The sequence below is a fragment of the Sinohyriopsis cumingii genome, chromosome 4 (genome assembly GCF_028554795.1).
Source record: "Sinohyriopsis cumingii isolate HCF-2022 chromosome 4, ASM2855479v2, whole genome shotgun sequence".
Lineage (NCBI taxonomy): Eukaryota > Metazoa > Mollusca > Bivalvia > Unionida > Unionidae > Sinohyriopsis > Sinohyriopsis cumingii.
In genome coordinates this window covers 57,111,833-57,139,202 of record NC_142964.1, presented here as the reverse complement: position 1 = coordinate 57,139,202, position 27,370 = coordinate 57,111,833, and the positions used below count along the sequence as shown (strand labels likewise).

The 27,370-nt window shown below is 36.2% G+C and overlaps 1 protein-coding gene across 1 annotated transcript in view; it reads left to right on the top strand.

The window, feature by feature from the left end:
• The window catches only part of LOC149801209 (complement C3-like), a 272,151-nt gene that overhangs the window by 110,134 nt on the left and 134,647 nt on the right, over nt 1-27,370 (top strand). Inside the window, exons 16-18 of the mRNA XM_089956779.1 lie at nt 12,617-12,692; nt 15,839-16,004; nt 17,902-17,976. Coding sequence (XP_089812905.1) covers nt 12,617-12,692; nt 15,839-16,004; nt 17,902-17,976 — 317 coding nt within the window. The remainder of the gene's footprint in view (nt 1-12,616; nt 12,693-15,838; nt 16,005-17,901; nt 17,977-27,370) is intronic.

Sequence of the window (27,370 nt, the reverse complement as noted above, 5' to 3'; positions counted from 1 at the left end):
AGTGACATAAGGCAGGCTCCTAGTATTTGTTACTTTCATAATCAGTGTCTCAAATAGATAAAATATTAAGACATTTGAACATTTCTAATTCAGTGTGATCCCGCTATAGTGCGCTCCTTTATAACGTGAATTCAATATAACACGGTCGTGACATGGCTCCCGAAATTTCTTATACATGTATTTTTCTTGTGCACAAAAAAGATTCTTAAAAAGTATGAAAAAAACAAAAAGTTGCTTATCATTTTGGGAAAGAGATGGCGTATGAATAATACAAGACGATCGTAACTTGGCTCCTGAAATTTTGTATTATTTTTCTCGTACACGAAAAAGTATTTTTTTTCTTCTTAAAAGTAAGAAGAAGAAAAAATGCATAAAAAGTTTATTCTGGGATCGCATAGGTCTTCGCCAATGTTGCAAACTTGGATTATTTTTCCTTATTGGCTGCAAAACATACCATGTGGCTTTTTTTTTTGTTGGCGACATTGTTGGCTGTTTAAACCTTTATACAAAACCATTGGTTTGGAGTGCAGAAATTCAGAGGCCCCATAAAAGGAAGCCACAAGCTCGATATAAAATGCATTGAAATTTATCTATTGTTACATAAACAAATTCTTTGTCCATACTGACAAACCATCTAAACAGTGTATTGTTATATCATAATCCGCTTATCCAAACGTCTAGCATGAGTTCTATATGTTGTGAAATATCCGCTTTTTTGTTGTTGATATTTCTGGTAACGGAGATCAACCAGACGAGGCATTGTCTCGTAATCTATCCTTCATAAGATTTTCAACCACTCGCTAGTAATATATTAACAAAGACTGACATTTGTATGTGGATGGTAAGTAAAATTCCTCTTTGTTAATTTTTAGATGCATCCGTAGAGGGCGGCAACTTTTACCGACTTGGAACGTACTTTGAAGTAAATGTGCTTTGTAATTCGTTACGTGATTGTGCTATGTTTTTTCACTGAATTCAGACCAATATGACCTGTTACAAAGTTAATGAATATTGTAAAGCTTTGTGTGCATATTTTCGATGGAATCACTTTTATTGTAGATTGAATGTATGTGATGAGGTTCGCAGGTGAGTACGGTGTTTATACTCTATTCATGCTATACATTAGACATCTACATGTATATATAAACAGGGTTCATATATATGTACCAATTCGTGGTTCTCTAAATAAAGTAAACTATTATATTATGTCTTCTTTTCACTACAGGTGTATTTCTAATTTAATATGCATCAATTCAAGACGGTAACTGTTCCGACAAAGCACATATTTTACCTCCCGCATTTATTACCCACTCATCCCCGCAATTTTTTTTTTTTGGGGGGGGTACATTTTCTTCAACTACCTGACTTGGTTGCATATAACATGGTTCAGTATATAGCGCGGTTGAGTTTTATGGCTCCCAACTACGGTGTTATAGCTGGGTCACACTAATATAAATAACTCGTTCCTTTCTGCACTTGTGGATCCATTTCACAGTTGAATTTTTCAATACAGGATATTTTATATTTTGTGTCAAGTTCATATGTTCTTCAATATCTAAGCATATGTTCCAGGCTTGAAACTTTTGACTTTTAGAATCATGTAATTCTTTGGCGTCAAGCCAAACTTAACACATCGTTGTTGTTATTCGATTAATGTTGTATATTGCCTATTGACATGCACGATTCATTAGTGTGCATGCGCTTGCATGCTATTTAATTTTGTGCATTTAACTGCTATTACTAGAGCAAGCTGCAGAAAGAAAGGGTGCCCTGAGTGTACCCCAACCATCTCATTGTGACCAGGCTGTGACCATTCACACAAGCAGCATTTACATTTGTTGAAATTTATGTCCATTTACCTATTTTGTGCAGACTGCTCCCTAATGTCTATCATCTGAGAGTCACGTCTGAGTTAAATATTCCGGAGGTGTGAATTTCCTGCCTTGTATAAGTTATTTTGTTTCATGTATTATGTATTTTCCAAAAGGTTTTGCCGAATCGGTTTGGCTTACAGCAACCTTTTTCTTATTGCAATCTCAGTGTGGGTGTTTCAGTGCTGTGAGTTTGTAAAAAGAAAAGTGTCTTTTCAGGGCCAAACAAGTTAAGTCTAAAGAGGGCTTTCTTAGGTCCAGGATGACAGCCCTATATAATAAGTATGTGGTGGTGAATTCTGGGTTGGGGTGTAGGTAGATGTGAGGGTGTTGTGCTGTATGTAAGTTATAGATGTGTATGTACTAGGTGTGCTATTCTGGCTGTGTGCTATAGATTAATGTGTTTCAGTTATGGTGAAAGAGATAGGAGGGATATTCAGGTTTGGGCATCGGTGTTATTTTGTTGGTGATGGCAAATTATTTTCTGTTCAGGTTTTGGGCGATTATTCTTATTGTTTAGTTTGGCAGTTCTTTTCTGTTTTCCTTCTTTTCCCACTGTGTCAGCATCTTTCCCTACTCTTCATTAGTACTACGTTTTGTTGTTGTTGTTCTGCACTTCTTTAATAACTGCATTGCCATTGTTTTCTTTCCTTTCTTGATCTTCATTATTTTTGCTACATTTCATCTTCTTCCTTTTTCCTGCGGCAATGTTGTCTTCTCTTGTTCTGATCTTCTTTGTTTCTCATATATTCCCTTGACCTGTGTTGTTGTTGTAGTGTCCTGATCTTTATCACTGCTCTTGTTCACCCTGCTGGTTCCCTGTTTGGTTTCCAGTTGCCACATTAGCCCTTACCTTATTGATCAGTGGTTAGTATAACTACTTATTCCCTTTTTACTACGTCCACATTTTGATATATTTTTGAATGCATTGTTTTGTTATCTGAGCTTTCCTTAGCAGGGAGGTTACTAGCTTTTGTCATTTCAGGCCTTAGTTCAAGTCCTACAGTGATCCTAATATTGACATTGTTATTGTGTTATTATTTGTTAATTTGTTGCTCTGTGTTGTTTGTCCCCAGCTACTGTTCATGTCTGAGTCACTGTTATTTAACTAGGTCATTTGACCTCTCTGACTGTGTGTGTTGTAATTGTGTGGTGGAATAACTGGTTTGATGAGTTTGGAGTTAATATGTATTGACTTTTGTGTTAGCTTAGTTTTATTTGTCCCCAGCCACAGCTTTTGTTTGAGTTGATGCTATACAGCTGTGTCTTTCAACTAGGGGTGAAACGATTCATCAATACATCAGTGCATCGCTACTTTTGCCATTTCAATACAAATATTTTTACGCAAGACAAAGAATAGATACAAACAATACTTACTTTATGAAAGTTATACAAATATTTAGCCATCAGTAGTAATTGTTAGTCGTTTGGCTTTTCTTTATTAAATAAGGAGTTCATCAGGCCAAGCTGATCATAGCATTTCTTTTGTATACACGGGAAATATTGTGTAAAGGATTCGGTTGTTAGTCATCTCCAATCCCGCACCCAAACCCGTTCCATTGTACAAGGAAATTGCTTTATCTTTTGTGTTTTAAAATAAAAAAATACAATAATATCTTTAAAATGTAATAAAAGACTTAAAAAAGTTATGAAGAAAAAATCTTTTCTTAAAACTATTAATGTGAGTTAAAATTATTTTCTCGTTGCATTAGAGTAAACTAATAGTACAAGTTAGCAGTTAATGATAGAACTTGTAACCAGTCTTAATCACTAAGACGTTTATGATGCTTTCATGCAATGTACAGCAAACTGCAGGTTAACCAAGATGAGTCCAGCAGCTGGTCAAATGGAGCAGATGCAGAAGGTCAAAAAGATTGAATTAGGGTTACCTACGATTAGAAGGTCATGTGCTTGAACTATTTTGTTTATTCTGTGGAGTAGAAGAATGGAGTTAGAAAAGTAGACAAATCCAGGTGTGTTTGCAATCTCTGTTTTACACATCTGCAGAATACTGGAAACATTACAGACATGTCTACACACTTAAAACAGCACCACCCAGTGATTGAAATTCCTTTTTTAAGATGACATGATTCTAGCCCCAAAGGCCACTGTTTCACCTACTCATGTGGAACAACTACCGGTCCACTCAAGTTGACTGAAGTTTTGAAATCTCCATTAATTTCCTCCTCAAAGATCACAGACATGTTTGCATGTTATAGATTGATAAAACAAATCAAAGGTTTAACACTGCAGTTGGGTGTTTGTGTTATAAATTAATATAAGGGTTTAACACTGCAGTTGGGTGTTTGCATGCTATAGATTGATAAAACAAATCTCATGTTTAACACTGCATTTAGGTGTTTGCATGTTATAGATTGATATAACAATCAAAGGTTTAACACTGCAGTTGGGTGTTTGCATGTTATAGATATAGATTGATATAACAAAACACTGAAGTTGGGTGTTTGCATGTTATAGATTGATATAACAAATCAAAGGTTTAACACTGCATTTGGTTGTTTGCATGTTATAGATTGATATTACAAATCTCAAGTTTAACACTGTAGTTGAGTGTTTGTGTTATAGATTGATATAACAAATCAAAGGTTTAACACTGCAGTTGGGTGTTTGCATGCTATAGATTGATATAACAAATCAAAGGTCTAACACTGCAATTGGGTGTTTGTGTTATAGATTGATATTACGAATCTCAAGGTTAACACTGCAGTTGGGTGTTTGTGTAATAGATTGATATAGCAGAGCTCAGGTTTGACAGTACATAATTACTTTTACTTTTTTGTGTTATGTTCTTTTTAATGTGTTATTTTGCAGTATATTACTGCATGATGAATCAGTCACAGAACTTGTAATAGTCTTGTGCATCTGTTAATCAGAATCATTATATCAGTTCATATATACCTTTTACAGTCATAAGAATTGTCAACTAGTATTAAATGGAGTTGGTAATTTAAGAAGCTGCATTCTTTGCTGGAAAACATGTTTAAGATGATGATGATAACAGTGAAAACAATAAGCTTTGAAAAATTAAACAAATTATTTATTTCCTTGGAAAAAAATACTATAAAAATAAAAAAATAAGAACTTACAGTTTTGAGAATCAAATTCAAAAAGAATTCCAAGAATAATCCCCAAATTAAATTTTAGAAGTCCTAATAATGAAATGTTATAATGAATTCAAGTTCGAGTCCTGACAAAGAATCCAAAATGGAATGTGATGACGTATGCTGTAGTCAGTATGGCATTGTATCATTTACAGATCTTTTTTATTCCACAGTCAATAATATTCCGGTGTTTGAATTTCAGAATAAAATTTAAATAAATGTCTTTGTCCAAGAATTCTATAAGAGCACTCAAATATTTCCAGAAAAAAGAATGAATCTTTTAGAATCCAAATAATTTGAATAAAAAGTTATAAATCCAACTGACACAACAGAGACTTTCCAGTGTAGAGAGAAGTCCAGACTGACTAATATCTCTCTAAACACAGATTATGCAGTAAATTAAAATGCAGAACAGATTCCCGGATGAAGGTCAACTTTCCATAATCTTCGAGAAGTATTTATGTCTAAAAACACATAGTCCCAGTGTGAACTTGACAAAAAACAATCATTTTACTCTAAGAATAAGATATATAAAACAGTTGTTTACTTGTCTCAGTGATTTTCTGAATAAAGGTCGGGAACTAGGTCAACATAAGATACAATATTCTGTGTTTACGATCAAACACTAAGGTCAAACTAATTTCTGTCAAATATCAAATTTCTAGAAAACAAAGTTACATTATTTTGACATAATGAAATTTAAAAAAAAAAGAAATTTAAAACTTACAAACAATTAAATTAAATCAAATATAAATTAAATCAAATATACATAACAATCATCGTCAATCATTATGAAATTTTATTTTATTAATCTATGTAATTTTGTTACACACATGACAATTTATGTGAAATTAATTAGTGCTGGCTTCACTGAAGTTTATCATTTGTATTTTTTAAGTTAGTCGTTTTTTAATTTAACAAAAGAGGAAAATGCATAGCTTAGAAAAGTATGCATAATTATGATTTCCTAATTCCAATAATTTTACATTTTTTGTAATTTTGTGTTACATGCACTTTTTAATGTTCTATTGTGTTGCAGTATGTTCTTCTGTGATGAATCAGACACAAAACATGTAACATTTCAATTTTATTGAATGAAGATTAAAGAAACGCAACACAGTCCTTTTATATTTTATTTGGTTATACACAGAACAACAATGTTAGCAGTGACATTTCATCCTGATTCAATGTTTTCTATGTTACCATTAAATAGAAACATGTTAACTATATGACTCACTGCTGATAGGGGCCTCGAGTGGCCAATTGGTCTAAAGTGCTCACCATTCCGGATGACTGCCATTTCACCTCTGTCTGCGTGAGTTTGAGCCTCATGCTCGGCTATCGTGGGTACATGGGAAAGACTGCCAGTAGCTTCTCATGGGTCGGTGGTTCTTCCCTGGGTTTTCCAGGGTTCTTTCTCCACTAGTTATACTGGCCGCCATGTATAGCCTATCTTGTGCTGAAACATGGCGTTAAACCCTAGAACAACAACACTGCTGATACATTGAATATTTTACTATATATAGACATGCAAATATCATTCAACAATTACATTCACATGATCAATCAAATGTGTTGTGATAATCATGTATCGATATGTAATGTATCGCAGGCAGTGTATCACGTATCTTATTGATGCATGGCATGGGTGTATCGGTTCACCCCTACTTTCGACCACTCTAACTATTTGTTTTGTCATAAGATAGGTTTGGAATTACTATTAGCTTTTTGTTTCTAACTTAGTGTTGTTAGTCCCCAGTCACTGTCATAATTTAGGTCGTTGCTATACATCTGGGCCATTTGGCCACTCACATCATGTTGTATATACACTATATATTGTAAATAACATATAGCAGGTCTCAAGGTAGATTAGTTTTAAAATGAACCAAGTTATCCTTTCTATACAAAGTCTTTGTTATTATTACAGTCATATATTTACGGTCATTTTTATCGGCATGCTTGGGATGGCGGTAATACTGTTGACATAAGAAGATGTCTTGATAAATGTTTTGGGGGTCTGGAAAATGTTTTTAAGCAGACAAGTGAAATTTTTCTGTAAGGGGTAGCTTGTCATCAGTGCATAGGATTTACACTTTAATTAAATGAAGACAAAATCAGTTTGATATACACTTGTATATTTGACAACTTACATTTTTATTAAACAATCCATAATGCATGAAGTACATACACTACTTGCATATGAAAAATACTCAAATTTGGGTGAAGGTCATAATTTAGAAAATTCCTGTATCAGTTACATCCTATTAGAAAATATATAGAGTGTGTGCAAACAGTGTAATGCATATAAGTAAGGTAATCTATAGCATTATCAAGACATAAATTAAAATTAAACTAAAATTAAATTTAATTAAAATTGTATGTTTTTAGCAACATGGGTGGGAATGGGGATAACAATAGTAATGAATTGTAAGCAAGCTTCTGTTTTAGTCATCCTGACAGAGTGTTATGTTTAAGGGAAAATTTGTCACACACATCTTTGCAAGATGCCCCACCTTCAATTTCCTTAACAGCCAGATAAAATTCATTTCAGGAGATGGTAAATTTAATTTGCTTTTTACTCCACCTTTGTAGTTAGCATCAATAAACTTACTTTTTTCCTGCAGAAAACAAAACTTGCATGACACAATGAATTTGCTCAAATCAATGATAACTTAAAATTTAACAATAAGATTTCATTGCTTATATACATTGCATTTATAAAAGATTGCAGCTGGCTTGTTTTGATAAAAGGTACACATACTCATGAAGTTGCTGTGAAAACTAACTTCAGAATAACAAACATATGTCCATTTGCTAATGCGACAGTGGTATTAAAGCATGGCCGCTACAGCTTGTGGATATCAACAATAAGAAAATAATAATTTGTTCAGGTCTGAACCTAAGTTTCTTTCAACATATACTTTTTTAAAATCTTGACATCGACATAAGCATAACAGATTTGGAGATCGAAAGTAGTTGTAAAGGTACATATTAAAATACTCATAAAGTCTTATGTATAGTGTTTTGGTTGTGAATTGAATCAACAACAAAAAGGAGTGACATAATGCAAAATGTTTTTATGTACATGTGAAGCTTGTTGAAGGCAGTTGGAATAATGATCTTTCAGAGGTTGAGTTTCTTGAAAATAAAGGTAATTTGTACAAAAAAGTGAAAAACTGCATCAGAAAACACTTTATTGACAATTATCACAACCACATTTATAAAATGAGGATTTGGCCATTAAAGAGAGATGTCAATATTTTGGGAAATTTCTACCGGGTACCTGTTGCACATAACAATCAGTTATCTGGGTAACCTATCAAAGGGAAATTGTATTAACTGTGAACCTGAACTGCTTTGCTATAGGTACACACATGTCAACCCCCAAGAGTGGTATAATCATAATTATTACTAATTTAAGTGGCAAAAAAGCATAATCTGAGCATAAAAAGAACAATCTATATATTACATGCCATAATTAAGAAAACTGTATGAAAAACACATTTATGTTTGCTACTTGGATCTGCAGTGAAAATTGGCTAAATCGATGTGGATTATTAGTTAGTACAAAACTAAAGACACAAACGAAATTGGTAAATTATTTATGCATATTAAGTAGTCTACATTATCTACAGTAACTTTATTCATAAAATCCACACATGATGACTGCTATATTATATTACAGTGTGGCCCAGCTATAACATGGTAGTTGGGAGCCATAGAACCTGACGACGTTATAGATCGTACCATGTTATAAGCAACCAGGTCAGTTAGCTGAAGAAAATTATGCATGTACCAAAAATGTGCGGGGAGAAGTGTAGGTAATAAATGCGGGTGGTAAAATATGTGCTTCATCGGCACAGTTACCATCTTAAATCAATGCATATTAAATGAGAAATACACCTGTAGTGAAAATAGAGAAGACATATATAATAGTTTACTTTATTTAGAGAACCACGAATTGGTTCATATACGTGAATACTGCTTATATGTACATGTCTTATGTATAGCATGAATAGTATCAACACCATGTACTCACCCGCGAACCTCATCATATACAATGAATCCACAATACAAGTGATTCCATCGAAAATATACACACACACAGCTTTAAAATATTCAATAATTTTGTCACAGGTCATATTGATCTGAATTCAGTGGAAAAATGTAGCACAATCACGTAACGAATGACAAAGCACATTTACTTTCAGTACGTCCCAAGTCGGTAAAAGTTAGTTTGCGTTTTATGCCGCCATTGGGAGCATTCGTAAGCATAAACTTTTTCCCTACAAAAAGAAAACTTTCACGGCACAGTTAATGTGTCCCAGTCACATTGGAAAATGCAAAAATCCATCAGATTCCATTAATTTCATTTAAGTCTGGTACTGACTTCCTTTGATGAAAAGTTCTTTGTGTAATTGAAAGAGTATTGTCAGCTTTGTTTGATGAGGGGTGCATGCATTATTGAAGTCACCAGTAAAGAACAGCCTTGGAAAACCAAACAAATGCCCATTTCTTATTGCAGCGTCAACATCAAATAATTGTATTGTATGATTGAGACCGATTTTTTTTCCATTTGCTGAGTACGTTTTCATAACAATCGGTGCTTCAAAGGTAATCTGTTTCCTTTGAAATTCCAGCAAATTATTTTATCTGGGTACATTTTTAAAAAGGAATTGGCCATCGTTTGGACTATTCTAGTTACTGTCCCTCCATGCCTACTGAATAAACCAATAAGTAAGATGTATTTTTTTAAAACTTTTTTGACATTTGTGATAGCAGCATGATGCTGCTTTTCACGCATGCGTCTGAAAATTAACAAAGGTTCAATGGACGATAGAGATGCAGGTGTTCTGGTTTGATGACAGGGATTATTACAGAAAATGTGAGTGTTCTGAAGGATTTAATTCTGAGTGAAAAGAAGAGGAATTTTACTTACCATCCACATACAAATGTCAGTCTTTGTAAATATATTAATTACTAGCGATCAGCCGAAAATCCGATAAAAGATAGATTACAAGATAATACCTCATCCGGTTGATCTCCATTACCAGTAATGTCAACAACAAAAAAAGCGGATATTCCACAACTTACAGTACTCATGCTAGATGTCATGATAAGCGAATAATGCACTGTTTAAATGGCTTGTTAATATGGACAAAGAATTTGTTACGTAATAATAGATACATGTCAGTGCATTTTATATCAAGTTTGCGGCTTCCTTAAATGGGGCCTCTGAATTTCTGGACTCTAAACCAATGGTTGTATGTACAAGTTTAAACAGCCAACAACGTCGCCAATAAAAAAAAAATCGCCACATGGTGTGTTTTGCAAACAATCCAAATTTGCAACATTGCTGAAGACCTACGCGATACTAGAATAATTTTTTTTTGCATTATTTTTCGTACTTTTAAGAAGAAATAACTACTTTTTGTGTACGAAAAAAATACATATAAAATTTCAGGAGCCACCCAAGATCGTCTTGTCTTATTCATACGCGATCTCTTCCCCAAAGCGATAATACAGTTTTTATGGTCTTTTTCGTACTTTTAAGAAAGAATTTTTTTGTGTACAAGAAAAATACATGTAGATGAAATTTTGGGAGCCACACCACGACCGCGTTATATCTGAATTTGCGTTATAACGGAGCATGCTATAGCAGGGTCACACTGTACTTTTGAATTCTTGTTTCAGAATTGTTCAAGTGCTATTGATATGCCATTTTCTGGATGCAGCATAACAAAATCCCTATTTTCTAACATTTTTTAGTCATATAACATCCAACAGTCACAATGATAAAGCTCGTTAATTATCTTTATCTGGCGCCATTTATTTTCAATTTAGACTGGTCCGCTACTAATGTGGGTATCAGATGGAATGAATCTGTGATAAGTGGTTTCACATTAAAGAAACCCATCTGTTTTCTTGGAACTGTTTCATGTAATACTATAAACAGAAAATCTGGAAATTTTCCTTTGGCCAATGATAGGGCAGTATTCCAGTCAGAGAGTTGCACTTGCACATTAAGGAAGCGCAATCATGGCAGTGTTGAGTGGTAGCATATGAAAATGGTCTGGAATTCCTTAAATGTATGATAGTAAGCCAAACTTTGGAAAGGCATACAAAGTCAAATACCTGAACTAAGAGTCAGTACCAAATTTATGATGCTATGTGAAATTTAGCATGAAATATCAGCATTGATTATATCATAAGTCTCATAAGAAAGGAGAGAAGTGTCCTCCATTGTATTATTATACTATACATGTATAACAAGTTAATTGTAAGCAATTATACGAGCCCCTATGATGGCGAATAAATATGCACACGACATGAGCCTCGTGTAATCTTTATTCTGTGCCTTCATTTGAACTTGGAAACATGGTTTATTGGGGGTGGAGTTTTGGTTCTTTTTCTAAAGGGTACCAGATTGCCAATTTTATTACCTGGGTTATCATGAATGAGTGGGTACCTGAGAATCTGGGTACTATTTGGCATCTTTATTCCACATCACCCCTAAGTTGATTGTAATGTATCAAAAGGACAAGAACTTTTTTTACCATTCCACGCTACCCCTTAGTCTTGTGTAATGTAACTCAGAGGGCAAGAACTTTACAATTCCACGCCACCCCTTCATCTATTGTAATATGACTCAGTGATGGGAACTTTTTTACAATTCCACACCCATTAGTTAAGTGTAATGTAACTCAGGACAGGAATTTTTTTGTTACCATTCCACACCACTCCTTAGTCTAACATAATGTAACTCAAAGGACAAAAACTTGTTTAACATTCCACACCATCCCTTAGTCTAACATAATGTAACTCAAAGGACAAGAACTTGTTTAACGTTCCACACCATCCCTAAGTCTAGTGTAATGTAACTCAAAGGACAAGAACTTGTTTAACATTCCACACCATCCCTTAGTCTAACATAATGTAACTCAAAGGACAAGAACTTGTTTAACGTTCCACACCATCCCTAAGTCTAGTGTAATGTAACTCAAAGGACAAGAACTTGTTTAACATTCCACACCATCCCTTAGTCTATCATAATGTAACTTAAAGGACAAGAACTTGTTTAACATTCCATACCATTACTTAGTCTAGCATAATGTAACTCAAAGGACAAGAACTTGTTTAATATTCCACACCGTCCCTTAGACTAGCATAATGTAAGTCATAGAACTATGTCTTTTTCTACCATTCCACACCACCCTTTAATCTAGTGTAATGTAACTCAAAGAACAAGAACTTTACTACCATTCCCCACCATTTAGTGTACCTCAAAGAGCACAACCTTTTTTTACCATTCTGCACCACCATTTACTCTAGTGTAATGTAAGTCCAAGAACATTTTCTTTTACCATTGCACACCACCCATTGATCTATTGTAATGTACTCAAAGGAAGAATTTTTTTACTATTCCACATTCCTTTGTCTAGACTCTAATGTAATGTAACTCAGAGGACATGAACTTTATTACCATTCAACACCATTTAGTTTAGTGTAATTTAACTTGAAGGACAAGAACTTTTTTCCATTCAACACCTTTTTGGCTAGTGTAATGTAACTCAAAGGACAAGAACATTTTTCCACTCCTCATTTTCTTCTATTCAATTACAGGAATTCAACAGGAAAAGAAGTATAAGCAGGCAGATGGATCATACTCTGTTTGGTTTAATACACCTGCCAGTACATGGTAAGTGGGCAGCAGGAAGGTTTTGTGCCCCTGCTATATTCTTGGAGTTATATTTGGTATTACTGCCATATTGTTTGGAGGCATATATAGTATTACTTATGTCTATATGTGATGTCTACACAGAATTTAATTTTTATACAGTAACTTGAAGCATTTAATGGATATACACTAAATTTTGCACGAGTCTTATCATAAAGAAGATGAAGGTTAAGTTTCACTTTCATTGTTTTCTGTTGAGCTTTTACTGACTTATGTGACTGCTCTTGTGGCCTAGTGGTTTGAACATATGCCTCAGATGCGGGAGGCCATGGGTTCGAACCCCAGGCCAAGTCATACCAAAGACTGATAAAAATAGTACTAGCAGCTACCTTGCTTGGCGCTCAACATTAAGAGGTTATTGCTGGGACTGGTCGGCCTGGTGTCAGGACAATATGTTGGGTGGGACATGATGCTACATGTCTGCGATATGATTCCCCAATGTTAGACATCACTATAAACTGCCACACTGCAGACATCATAGCAGTATGACTGAAAGTTTTTTAAAGCTACATTAAAAATCCAAATTACACACACATACTGATTTATATTGGCTGGTTGACTTGGCAGCTTCAAACCTAGAATCCATTATTAATACCATACTCTAAAGGGCATATGTTTCCTCTTGACACATTTTTTTTTGTTCAATAGGAATTCTGGAAAAGAGCAAACCAGCTGTTCTTAAATTGTTAAATGCCATTTTGTCTTTATCAAAATTTTTTCAGGGAGGGAGCCTAGCATTAGTGTTGTTCCAATTGTAACAATATAGAAAATCTGTTTTCTGCCACGTTTTCAGAAGAGTCAAGTCAGTTTGTTAGGATAAGCTTTTTCTTTGTGTTTTGGGGTGGGGAAATATTTTCAACATCATCTCTTGAACAGCTGAGCTAATTTCTGTAAAACTTGTAGAACCCTGTTTGGCATTAAGGGTCAAAATGACTGTGGCTGATTGAAGAAAAGTGGTTTCCAGATGTGAACAAGATGTGGACCAGACTTTATGAAAAGCATGAAACTGGGGTAAGGGAGAAGCAGATCAATTTTGGATTCAAAAAGTCAAAGGTCAACAACATTGACTGTAAGAAGAAAAACATTGTTTCTGAATGCAATACAATGTACATATATGTGTAAATTTAATTAAAAAAATGTCTCTGTGGTGCTATTTTTTAAAACCAAATTCCAGCATAAATTAATGTAAGTTAGATATTCCAACATTAGAGACTCTGTTACTGTCCTTAACTTGAACTCCAACATGTTTCTTGTGACATCAGTATAGAAAAGAACATCTGTGACTGTAGACGTGTATTGATGGAGCAGTAATTTCAAGTGAAAATACTCATTTTGTTGTCTCAATTTACAGTACAAAAACTGAAAAGGTATTTTTTCCAGGTTTGTTTCACAAAAAATATTGATTAAGCAATTAAAAAAGTGTGCCTGTTCAGGAAGTAGCAATATGACCTCAGCGAGTGATACCCATTTAAAATTTAATTCCAGGTGTATTTCATGTAATTAAATCTCAGTTTGAGAAGGAGTTAGACATAAATTTCAGCAACATCAGTGTCACCTTTACTCTGAGGAGATGTCAGGGAAAATAGAGAGTGCAACAATGACAAATAAGTTGACGTCTTTTATATTGTACAGAAATTAAAATTAAAAACATATTTTTCTTCAATTCTTGCTTTATTGATTAAGAAGAAACAAATACAGCAACTTTCAGGCAAAACAGATTGAAGGATTATGTTAGGAGTTAAGAGGTAACATTTCAATAGGGTTTCCTTTATCTTAGTTTACAACAGTGTATTCGCAAAGGGTTAATGGCAATAATTGTCACTGTAAATGAATGTTTTGTATAATTGCTTTCCTTTGTGACTTATACAATATAAATGTTAGAAAATAAATGTTCAGCCCTTACAAGTCATGATTGTACAAAATGTAAAGGAATGCACAATATTTTCATACTTCTTATTCCATTCATTATTTTTTTAAACCATTGCTTTGCCATATCAGCTTTCAGTGTAGCATAGACTGCTTTAATTATTCAGTTTTCACCAGATCTTTGTTCATCCCATATCTTTATATTTGTACTTTAATCTCCATTAAGTTATACGTTTCCATATAGTATATATATATATATTAGAACAACAGAGATCTCTCCAGTGACCTAGATGGTTAGTGTCCACCTTGGATGCAGTGGTTGTGGGTTCAAACCCTTGCCTTGTCATACAAATGACTTATAAAAATGGTACTAGCAGCTGCCTTGCTTGGCACTCAGCATTAAGAGGTTAGTGTTAGAACTGGTCAGCCTGGTGTCAGGATAATGTGACTGGGTGGGACATGATGATGCGTGTCTGCAGCATGATGCCCCAGTGCTAGATATCACAACAAACTGCCACACTGCAGACATCTTTGCAATATGACTGGAAAATTGTTAAAGCTATGTTAAAAATCCAAAACAAACACACCCACAGACACTCAGAAAAACAGAGAAAGACAAGAATAGAAAACATGTTTAACAATGAACTTTGTTAAAATCCTCATTGAGATAATGCAACCATGACCTTGCCAACCCCAACCTGAACAGGTAACCCCATTACAATCATAGTCTTGATCTTGGCAACTTTCCAATCCCAACCCCAGCCCCAACTTCAAGTGGCCCTATCTCAATCTTTACAACCTGGAGCTTGCAAAATTCACAACCCAAATTTCCAAGTGACCCCATCATGATCTTATAACCTTGATCTTGACAACTTCCCAACCCCTAGTGACCCCCATCACAATCATGCAATCTTTCTCTTGACAACTTTCCAACCCCAGCCCGAAGTGAGCCCAGCCATCACAATCATACAACCTTGATATTACTAATTTCCCAACCCTAACCTCAGTGACCCCATCACAGTCATACAACCTTGATCTTGCTGACTTCCCAAACCCAATACCAAATGACCCCATCACAGTCATACAAACTTGATCTTGCTGACTTCCTAAACCCAGTATCAACTGACCTCATCAGAGTCATACAACTTGATCTTCCCAATCCCATCCCTAAACCCAACCCCAAGTAACCCCATTACAGATATACATTCTTGATAATTCACAGAATTAATTAACCATTCCAGGTTGACAGCTTTTGTACTGAAGGTGTTCTGTCAAGTGGATAAACTCAGTGATGTTTTAAAACAGGAAGATGATATCTGGCCAGGATTGGAATGGTTAGCACGCAGCAAACAGAATGCAGATGGCTCCTTTAAAGAGGAATTTCGTGTGTACCAAAGACAAATGCAGGTAAAATTAAGTGTCCATACGTTTTGTATCCCATGACTCCAGATTAAAGTATTGATTCATGTCGATTAACTCTACAGGGAGGCTTATTTAAGTGCTAATTCAAGGTAATAATTTGAAATGATGAAACTTCACTTATGGGTAAATTACCTGGCTACTGACAGTTAGGGAATGCCCTGCAATTTAGTCATGAATAAATAAATTAAAATGGATAAGACTGAGCAGATCAAATGACACACAACATAGGTAGTTACCAGATGGAATAACATTCTTTTGCTGTAATGGTGTGCTTACGATTTTTGCTTTTGTACCTTTTCATGTAAGTAAAGTAGGAAATGGAAAGTTCCATTTAAATAAGAAAGAATATACCTTGAAAATATTCAGAAGTCTTTAGAACGTCTTTAAGAAATAACTCTTTGGGAATGTCTAAACTATGTTTTTGTCCAGTAGCTTAATAGCACAGCGAGTCCCAGAAGTTTTTGATGAACTGTCATGAAACCTGGTAAATAGAATTGTCCACACCTAAAGATGATCACGTCAACAAATTACTTTGCTCATGCAATTTTTGTTAGTTATTGCCCCTTTTGTCTTGTATCTTAATGCAGTGCAACTGGACCCCCTCCCCAGTTTTTTATGAATTGCCATGACACTTTATCAGTGTTGGGCTCATAATATAAAGGTGCACATGTTTACAATCTTGATGCTTCTCTGAGTCTTTTAAGAGTTACTGCCCATTTTTAATTGGACAGCTAGATGCAGTGAATGACAATGTTTTAGTGCAACTGGTACCAGTTTTTGATGGATTGGCATGAAACTTGGTCATTTTTGTGGTCATAATGTAAAGATGCAAATGCTTACAAAGATTTTACTTCTCTGTGAATTCTTGCAATTTTGTACTTCCAGCAGTTGAATCTGGTTAGTGCAACTGCTCTTGCACTTGTAGTGGATCCTAGTATGTATTATGGCTATCATCAAAAAATGTTGACAAATCATTGTACTCACACTGTTACTGTAGATTCATCTCCATTGCGAGATACGTGTTGGATGCTGGAGAGGCAGGGTTTAATTTATATGTAAGCAAATAAGCTGATTGTTTGCTATTTCTCAGGCTATTATAAAGATGAAAATGTGACTCTTTCTACTATTTATATTAAGAAACTAATTGAGATTGAAAGTCTAATAAATGTAGATTGCTGTATATACTTGCATATAAGCTCATTTGTGTACAAGCCACCACCCCCAACTGAATAAGAATAAACACTAAAAAGTGCATGACCTGTGTATAAGCTGACCCACAAGTTCAAAGATGACATCACAAGAATGCGGTTAAGTTCTAAATGGATTTATTTAGGCTAACTTGTATTTGCAAAAATTACGTGTGTACCTCTCTCGGGGTTGGCATGTATGATTATTAAATAAAAATGGTATAAGTTCATAAATTTGTTAACACCACAGCATATAGCAGATCATTTGGGTGCATTTTTGCATACAAAGTGCCATAACTCTGTCAAATATGTGATAATGCTAATGGTCCATTTTGCCTGTGAACTTAAAAAGAGATGGTTTGGTATCAAATCTGGTTAAAAATCAATTCAGCATATGGACAATATTAACAAAGAAATGTTGACACCATCTTGTCCATCTGCTTACCTGCTCTACACTTGCCTTTATTCAGTTCATCTGAGTTGCAACCTTGTTAAATGCTACTCAGCTGAAAACACCTAAGAGTAAAGTGTGAAGAACAAAATTATCTTTATGATGTGGTGTTCACATTTCTTTTTGAATTAATCTGAATATATGTCACCTTCATTATAATGATTTGCCATTCTTTGCTGTTAAAGATATTTTGTGTGTTTTAACAATTAGATCATTTTTATTCCTGGCTTTTTCCCATTTTTAGGGTACAGATATAGGCAACCTCTCTCTGACAGCTTTTGCCCTGATCACTTTGCAAGAATGTAGAACACCAGACATGGTAAGTGATTTTGATATCTAGACCATGGATTATAGAATTTAATTCAGATCTTAAAACGTGTAACCTTGATAAATTATTCTCATCAATATTGTTTGCTTTGGTGTTATTATTTTGATGGTTACCAAAACTGGTAATCAGTTATTAGAACCTGAGTTAATTCCCTTGTTTGCCTGGCTTTACTGGCCAAGGTCAAGAAGAGCTTATGTATTGTATTGTTATTGTAGATTCATCCATTAGCACAAGTTTGTTATAACTACTCTGAAGCTACTGGGGGAATTGCTGTGACAAAATCAGAAGGTTGTGAAATTAAAACTTCCCATAGGTAATTGCAGCCACAATGAGAGTACTCAGTTATTACAAGAATTTCTAGCAAACTATGGAAATGAGTGCCAATGGTAAAGTGTGGAAATGAGTGCCAATGGTAAAGTGTGGAAATTAGTGCCAATGGTAAAGTGTGGAAATTAGTGCCAATAGTAGACTGTGGAAGTGACTGTCATAAATATCTTTTTTCATGTCAGAATACAAATACTGGTTTTGCATCATGGCAGTCATACATTCTTTAATTCATTGCCTTCAGTACTGGTTATTCTGCTAGGCTTTGACTTTGGGTCACTTGGATGCCTGGCTTTACTTTTAGATTTGATGGTCTTAAACCAGAAGAGCTTATGCAATAGCCTGGAATCTGTCTGTAAATGTTATTGCTACCACTCCCAAACCATGGGGAGAGTTGCTATGAAACTCTACAAAATTATTCTTGGATCTAATTGGTCTTAAATAAAATATCTAATATGACCACCATGGTAGCCATTTTTTAAATCTTGTTATCAGAACTTTTCACTAATGGATAGGGATGAGGCTTTTACCCAAAGACTTCTCATGATGTCAGGTTATCATTGCTTCTTGACATGGAGATTGTACTATAATAAGACTTCTCATGATGTCAGGTTATCATTGCTTCTTGACATGGAGATTGCACTATAATAAGACTTCTCATGATGTCAGGTTATCATTGCTTCTTGACATGGAGATTGCACTATAATAAGACTTCTCATGATGTCAGGTTATCATTGCTTCTTGACATGGAGATTGCACTATAATAAGACTTCTCATGTCAGGTTATCATTGCATCTTCTGAACAGATGATCATCTTGACATGGAGTTTGCACTATAATAAGATATCTTACATATGTAATTGGTCTTAAAATAGTGCCAATCCAATCTGATTGTAATCAGGAAGTACTTATAATAAGTAGATCTGTCAATATTGAGTGGGAAAACTGTCTTAAAACTTGACATGCACATTCACATTAGGTCTGCTTGGTCCACAGTGAAAATGGCCCCACCTACCCACCCCTCTCCAACATCAAATATGGCTGCCAAGCCAATTTTTAAATTTTTGTCACTACTCCAGAATGGGTAGTCACTTTGGCTTTGGGGTTTTAGGCAAAGGTCTTCTCATGATTTGTAGTTGATCCTAAATTAAAATGGTGTTGATCTTATGTCCCAGTAGCAAATCCTGCCTTCGTGTTTACAGATCAAAAGGATCTCATTCATTCAAACTTTAATTCCAAATGGACTCCTCCTTTAGGTCATCACCAACTGACCAATCATTCCCTGGTTAATTTTTACCAGTCACCTAACAATGGTCACCAGGAAATGCAGCAAGAAACAGTCACCAAGTGCTGGTCACTGAACACTGGGATTGGGCACTGGTCATTAAACTAGGCACTGGGTTTTGACCATTGGTGTAGGGAAGTGGATTAGGATGATACCCAACCGCATATTACTGTTCAATCCCTATGGAGATTATGTTGGCAACCCCTTCTCTACGTTCCTGTACAATGCCTAAGGGGCTTGAGGACCTCACCACCCAATGGTGAGTTGACCATGTCTGCCTTTCCTCAAATGACTGCATAGATGACTTTCTCATAGCTATAGACCCATGCGATCCCTTCCATCCATGTCATCAAAGAAAAAATAGAGATGTTTTCTCCTTTGAGTGGAGACAGGATGACAGACTCACAATCATAAAGTCCTGTTGACCAGGATGGAGATAGGAACAAAATGCCCCATTTCACCTTCAGATAGAAGACAGGTTCAAAATGACCTAGTTGCACCAGTCACTTCACCTCATTTGGGGTCCTTATCTTTGTCCAACCCCTTAGAATAGGTTTTGGAGGAGGTGGAGGTTTTCCTTTCGATCTTGAGTGAAACTTCCTTTGAAAAATTTACCCTTAAGATGCACTTTCTTCTCTCCCTAGTGCCAGTGAAGAGGAGGAGTGAAATTCTGGACTTATCAGTCGTTGAGGGTTGTTTATGATTTAGTAGTAACTGTGATTCAGTTCCTTTTCTTTGCCTACCTAAGTTTCTGGCAAAACAAACCTGATTCCATTGCAATCCCCTGGGTCAGTCTCATCTGTGTGGTAGATCAAAATAGGATCCTTTGTCTGGTAAGGGCCTTTCATTTTATTGGGCTGAAACTCAAAGGCAAAGAAGTGGTCAAAACCATTCCATTCTCTCTGAAAGGTACCTCTGATATATCAGCAGTCATCATCTCAGTGTGAGGTATTCCTGCTATAGAAAGAGCTTAATAATATCTCACTAAGAGAGATATTTATCTTCTAAGAATCAAATCCCAAGAGGTTTTGGATATTACTGCTTCTGGGGTTTCGTTAATCATTATTTCCTGGATGATGTTATGAAAGCCTCCTTCTGGTGGTCTCACTCCCCATTATTTTGGTTCTCCTTCAATTAATGTCACAGTGCACAGTGCAGTGCAATAATGGAGACATAACTATTGCATAACTGAAATTTGTTACACCCCCACCACCAACAATAACCCCTGCATTTTCATAAAAACACTGCTTATAACCTGTAGTTGGTTTTAAATAAAAAGTGAGCCTATTTGACATTCAATATGGCTACTACATTTTAGTTCTTAATTGCTACTCCTGTTATATTGACAAGATATTTCCACTTAAAGAGTATGCAAATTGTCTCGAATGAAGTAATATCTTACCTCTGGAACATATCTTACCTCTGGAACATATAGTTGTATCAACATGTGAACTTTACTACGAGACTCCATTTGACATGTTGATGGTCCTGTATGAAAAGTATTGATCTGACATCCAACAGGACCACAATGTTGGCCATCTTGAAAATATTGTTATTGCTATTCCTGCTGCATGAATGTTCACTTTGAAATTGAGTTTTACTAAAGAATTATTATGATCTGTATTGAATGAAGTTAGTACCAATATGGCAGCCATCTCAGAGATAATGCAATACTGTGCTGCTTGCATATAAGACAAATACAGATGACCCTTGAATAGCACCTTATGTGTGAGTGCTTGCATATAAGACACATATAGATGACCCTTGAATACCACCTTATGTGTGAGCGCTTGCATATAAGATGCATACAGATGACCGTTGAATACCACCTTATGTGTGTGTGCTTGCATATAAGATGCATACAGTTGACCCTTGAATACCACCTTATGTGTGTGTGCTTGCATATAAGACACATACAGATGACCCTTGAATACCACCTTATGTGTGAGTGCTTGCATACAAAACACATACAGATGACCCTTGAATGCCACCTTATGTGTGTGTGCTTCCGTATAAGATGCATACAGTTGACCCTTGAATACCACCTTATGTGTGTGTGCTTCCGTATAAGATGCATACAGTTGACCCTTGAATACCACCTTATGTGTGTGTGCTTGCATATAAGACACATGCAGATGACCCTTGAATACAACCTTATGTGTGAGTGCTTGCATATAAGATACATACAGATGACCCTTGAATACCACCTTATGTGTGTGTGCTTGCATATAAGACACATGCAGATGACCCTTGAATACAACCTTATGTGTGAGTGCTTGCATATAAGATGCATACAGATGACCCTTGAATACCACCTTATGTGTGTGCGCTTGCATATAAGACACATATAGTTGACCCTTGAATACCACCTTATGTGTGTGTGCTTGCATATAAGAAACATACAGATGACCCTTGAATACCACCATATGTGTGAGTGCTTGCATATAAGATGCATATAGTTGACCCTTGAATACCACCTTATGTGTGAGTCATTGCATATAAGACACATACAGATGACACTTGAATACCTCCTTATGTGTGAGTGCTTGCATATAAGACACATACAGATGACCCATGAATGTCACCTTATCTGTGAGTGCTTGCATATAAGACGCATACAGATGACCCTAGAATACCACCTTATGTGTGAGTGCTCACATATAAGACACATTCAGATGACCCTTGGATACCACCTTATGTGTGACTGCTTGCATATAAGACACATACAGATGACACCTCAATACCACCTTATGTGTGAGTGCTTGCATATAAGACACATATAGATGACCCTTGAATACCTCCTTATGTGTGAGTCCTTGCATATAAGACACATACAGATGACCCTTGAATGCCACCTTATGTGTGAGTGCTTGCATATAAGACACATACAGATGAACCTTGAATACCACCTTTTTGTGAGTGCTTTCAAATAAGACAGATACAGATGACCCTTGAATACCACCTTATGTGTGAGTGCTTGCATATAAGACACATACAGTTGACCTTTGAATACCACCTTATGTGTGAGTGCTTGCATATAAGATGCATACAAATGACCCTTGAATACCACCTTATGTGTGTGTGCTTGAATATAAGACACATACAAATGACTCTTGAATACCACCTTTTGTGTGTGTGATTGCATATAAGACACATACAGATGACCCTTGACTACCACCTTATGTGTGAGTGCTTGCATATAAGACACATACAGATGACTCTTGAATACCACCTTATTTGTGAGTGCTTGCATATAAGACACATACAGATAACCTTTGAATACCTCCTTATGTGTGAGTGCTTGCATATAAGACACATAAAGATGACCCTTGAATACCACCTTATGTGTGAGTTCTTGCATAAAAGAGACATACAGATGACCCTTGAATACCACCTTATGTGCGTGTGCTTGCATATAAGACACATACAAATGACCCTTGAATACCACCTTATGTGTGAGTGCTTGCATATAAGACACAAAGAGATGACTCTTGAATACCACCTTATTTGTGAGTGCCTGCATATAAGACACATACAGATGAACTTTGAATACCTCCTTATGTGTGAGTGCTTGCATATAAGACACATACAGATGACCCTTGAATACCTCCTTATGTGTGAGTGCTTGCATATAAGACACATACAGATGACCCTTGAATACCACCTTATATGTGTGTGCTTGCATATAAGACACATAGATGATGACCCTTGAATACCACCTTATGTGTCTGTGCTTGCATATAAGACACATACAATTGACCCTTGAATACCACCTTATGTGTGAGTGCTTGCATATAAGATGCATATATATGACCGTTGAATACCACCTTATGTGTGTGTTCTTGCATATAAGACACATACAGATGACCCTTGAATGCCACCTTATGTGTGAGTGCCTGCATATAAGACACATACAGATGACCCTTGAATACCACCTTTTTGTGAGTGCTTGCAAATAAGACAGATACAGATGACCCTTGAATACCACCTTATGTGTGAGTGCTTGCATATAAGACACATACAGTTGACCCTTGAATACCACCTTATGTGTGAGTGCTTGCATATAAGATGCATACAAATGACCCTTGAATACCACCTTATGTGTGTGTGCTTGAATATAAGACACATGCAGATGACTCTTGAATACCACCTTTTGTGTGTGTGATTGCATATAAGACACATACAGATGACCATTGAATACCACCTTATGTGTGTGTTATTGCATATAAGACACATAGATGATGAATACCACCTTATGGCTGATTGATTGCATACAAGATGCATATATATGACCCTTGAATACCACCTTATGTGTGTGTGCTTGCATATAAGACACATACAGTTGACCCTTGACTACCACCTTATGTCTGAGTGCTTGCATACAAGACACATACAGATGACCCTTGAATACCACCTTATGTGTGTGTGCTTGGATATAAGATGCATACAGTTGACTGTTGAATACCACATTATGTGTGAGTGCTTGCATATAAGACACATTCAGATGACCCTTGAATACCTCCTTATGTGTGACTGCTTGCATATAAGACACATGCAGATGACCATTGAATACCACCTTATGTGTGAGTGCCTGCATATAAGACACATACAGATGACCCTTGAATACCACCTTATGTGTGAGTGCTTGCAAAAAGACAGATACAGATGACCCTTGAGTACCACCTTATGTGTGAGTGCTCGCATATAAGACACATTCAGATTACCCTTCACTACCACCTTATATGTGAGAGCTTGCATATAAGACACATATAGATGACCCTTGAATACCACCTTATGTGTGAGTGCTTGCATATAAGACACATACAGATGACCCTTGAATATCACCTATGTGTGAGCGCTTGCATATAAGACACATACAGATGACCCTTCAATCCCACCTTATGTGTGTGTGCTTGCATATAAAACGCATACAGATGACCCTTGAATACCACCTTATGTGTGTGTGCTTGCATATAAGACACATTCAGATGACCCTTGTTTACCTCTTTATGTGTGAGTGCTTGCATATAAGACACATACAGATGACCCTTGAATAACACCTTATGTGTGAATTCTTGCATGTTAGACACAGACTGATGACCCTTGAATACCACCTTATGTGTGAGTGATTGCAAATAAGACAGATACAGATGACCCTTGAATACCACCTTATGTGTGAGTGCTTGCATATAAAACACATTCAGATGACCCTTGGGTACCACCTCATGTGTGAGTGCTTGCATATAAGACACATACAGATGACCCTTGAATACCACCCTATGTGTGAGTCCTTGCATATAAGACACATACAGATGACCCTTCAATACTTCATTATGTGTGAGTGCTTGCATGTAAGACACATACAGATGACCCTTGATTACCTCCTTATGTGTGAGTGCATGTATACAAGATGCATACAGATGAATCTTGAATACCACCTTATGTGTGAGTGCTTGCATATAAGACACATACAGATGACCCTTGAATACCTCCTTATGTGTGAGTGCTTGCATCTAAAACATATAGAGATGACCCTTGAATACATCCTTTTGTGTGAGTGCTTGCATACAAGATGCATACAGATGAATCTTGAACACCACCTTATGTGTGAGTGCTTGCTTATAAGACACATGCAGATGACCCTTGAATACCACCTTATATGTGTGTGCATGGATATAAGACACATACTGATGACCGTTGAATACCACCTTATGTGTGAGTGCTTGCATATAAGACACATACAGATGACTCATGAATACCACCTTATGTGTGTGTGCTTGCATATAAGACATACAGTTGACCCTTGAATACCACCTTATATCTGTGTGCTTGCATATAAGACAAACAGATGATGACGCTTTTGTACCACCTTATCTGTGAGTGCTTGCATATAAGATGCATACAAATGACCTTGAATACCACCTTATGTGTGTGTGCTTGCATATAACACACATACAGATGACCGTTGAATACCACCTTATGTGTGTGTGATTCCATATAAGACACATACAGATGACTCATGAATACCACCTTATATGTGTGTTTTTGCAAATAAGACACATAGATGATGAATACCACCTTAATGGGTGATTGCTTGCATTCAAGATCCATACATATTACCCTTGAATACCACCTTATGTGTGTGTGCTTGCACATAAGACACATACAGTTGACCCTTGACTACCACCTTATATGTGAGTGCTCGCATACAAGACACATACAGATGACCTTTGAATACCACCTTATGTGTGTGTGCTTGCATATAAGACACATACAGATGACCCTTGAGTACCACCTTATGTGTGAGTGCTCGCATATAAGACACATTCAGATGACCCTTGTATACCTCTTTATGTGTGAGTGCTTGCATACAAGACACATACAGATGACCCTTGAATACCACCTTATGTGTGTGTGCTTGCATATAAGATGCATACAGTTGACCATTGAATGCCACCTTATGTGTGAGTTCTTGCATATAAGACACATTCAGATGACCCTTGAATACCTCCTTATGTGTGAGCGCTTTCATATAAGACACATACAGATTACACTTGAATACCTCCTTATGTGTGAGTGCTTGCATATAAGACACATACAGATGACCCTTGAATACCACCTTATATGTGTGTGCTTGCATGTAAGACACATAGATGATGACCCTTGAATACCACCTTATGTGTCTGTGCTTGCATATAAGACACATACAATTGACCCTTGAATACCACCTTATGTGTGAGTGCTTGCATATAAGATGCATATATATGACCGTTGAATACCACCTTATGTGTGTCTGCTTGCATATAAGACACATGCAGATAACCCTTGAATACCACCTTTTGTGTGTGTTCTTGCATATAAGACACATACAGATGACCCTTCAATACCACAATTATATGTGTGTGTTTGCATATAAGAGACATAGATGATGAATACCACCTTATGTATCAGAGCTTGCATACAAGGTGCATACAGATGACCCTTGAATACCACCATATGTGTCAGTGCTTGCATATATGACACATATATAGGACCTTGAATACCACCTTATGTGTGTGTGCTTGCATATAAGACACATACAGATGACCCTTGAATACCACCTTATGTGTGTGTGCTTGAATACAAGAAACATACAAATGACCCTTGGATACCACCTTATCTGTGAGTGCTTGCATATAAGACACATACAGATGACCCTTGAATACCTCCTTATGTGTGAGTGCTTGCATATAAGATGCATACAGTTGACCCTTGAATACCACCTTATGTGTGTGTGGTTGCATATAAGACAGAAACAGATGACCCTTGAATACCACCTTATGTGTGAGTGCTTGCATACAAGACACATACAGATGACCCTTGAATACCTCCTTTTGTGTGAGTGCTTGCATATAAGATGCATACAGTTGACCCTTGAATACCACCTTATGTGTGTGTGGTTGCATATAAGACAGAAACAGATGACCCTTGAATACCACCTTATGTGTGAGTGCTTGCATACAAGACACATACAGATGACCCTTGAATACCTCCTTTTGTGTGAGTGCTTGCATATAAGATGCATACAGTTGACCATTGAATGCCACCTTATGTGTGAGTTTTTGCATATAAGACACATTCAGATGACCCTTGAATACCTCCTTATGTGTGAGTGCTTGCATATAAGACACATACAGATGACCCTTGAATACCAAGTTATGTGTGAGTGCTTGGGTATAAGACACATACAGATGACCGTTGAACACCTCCTTATGTGTGAGTGCCTGCATATAAGACA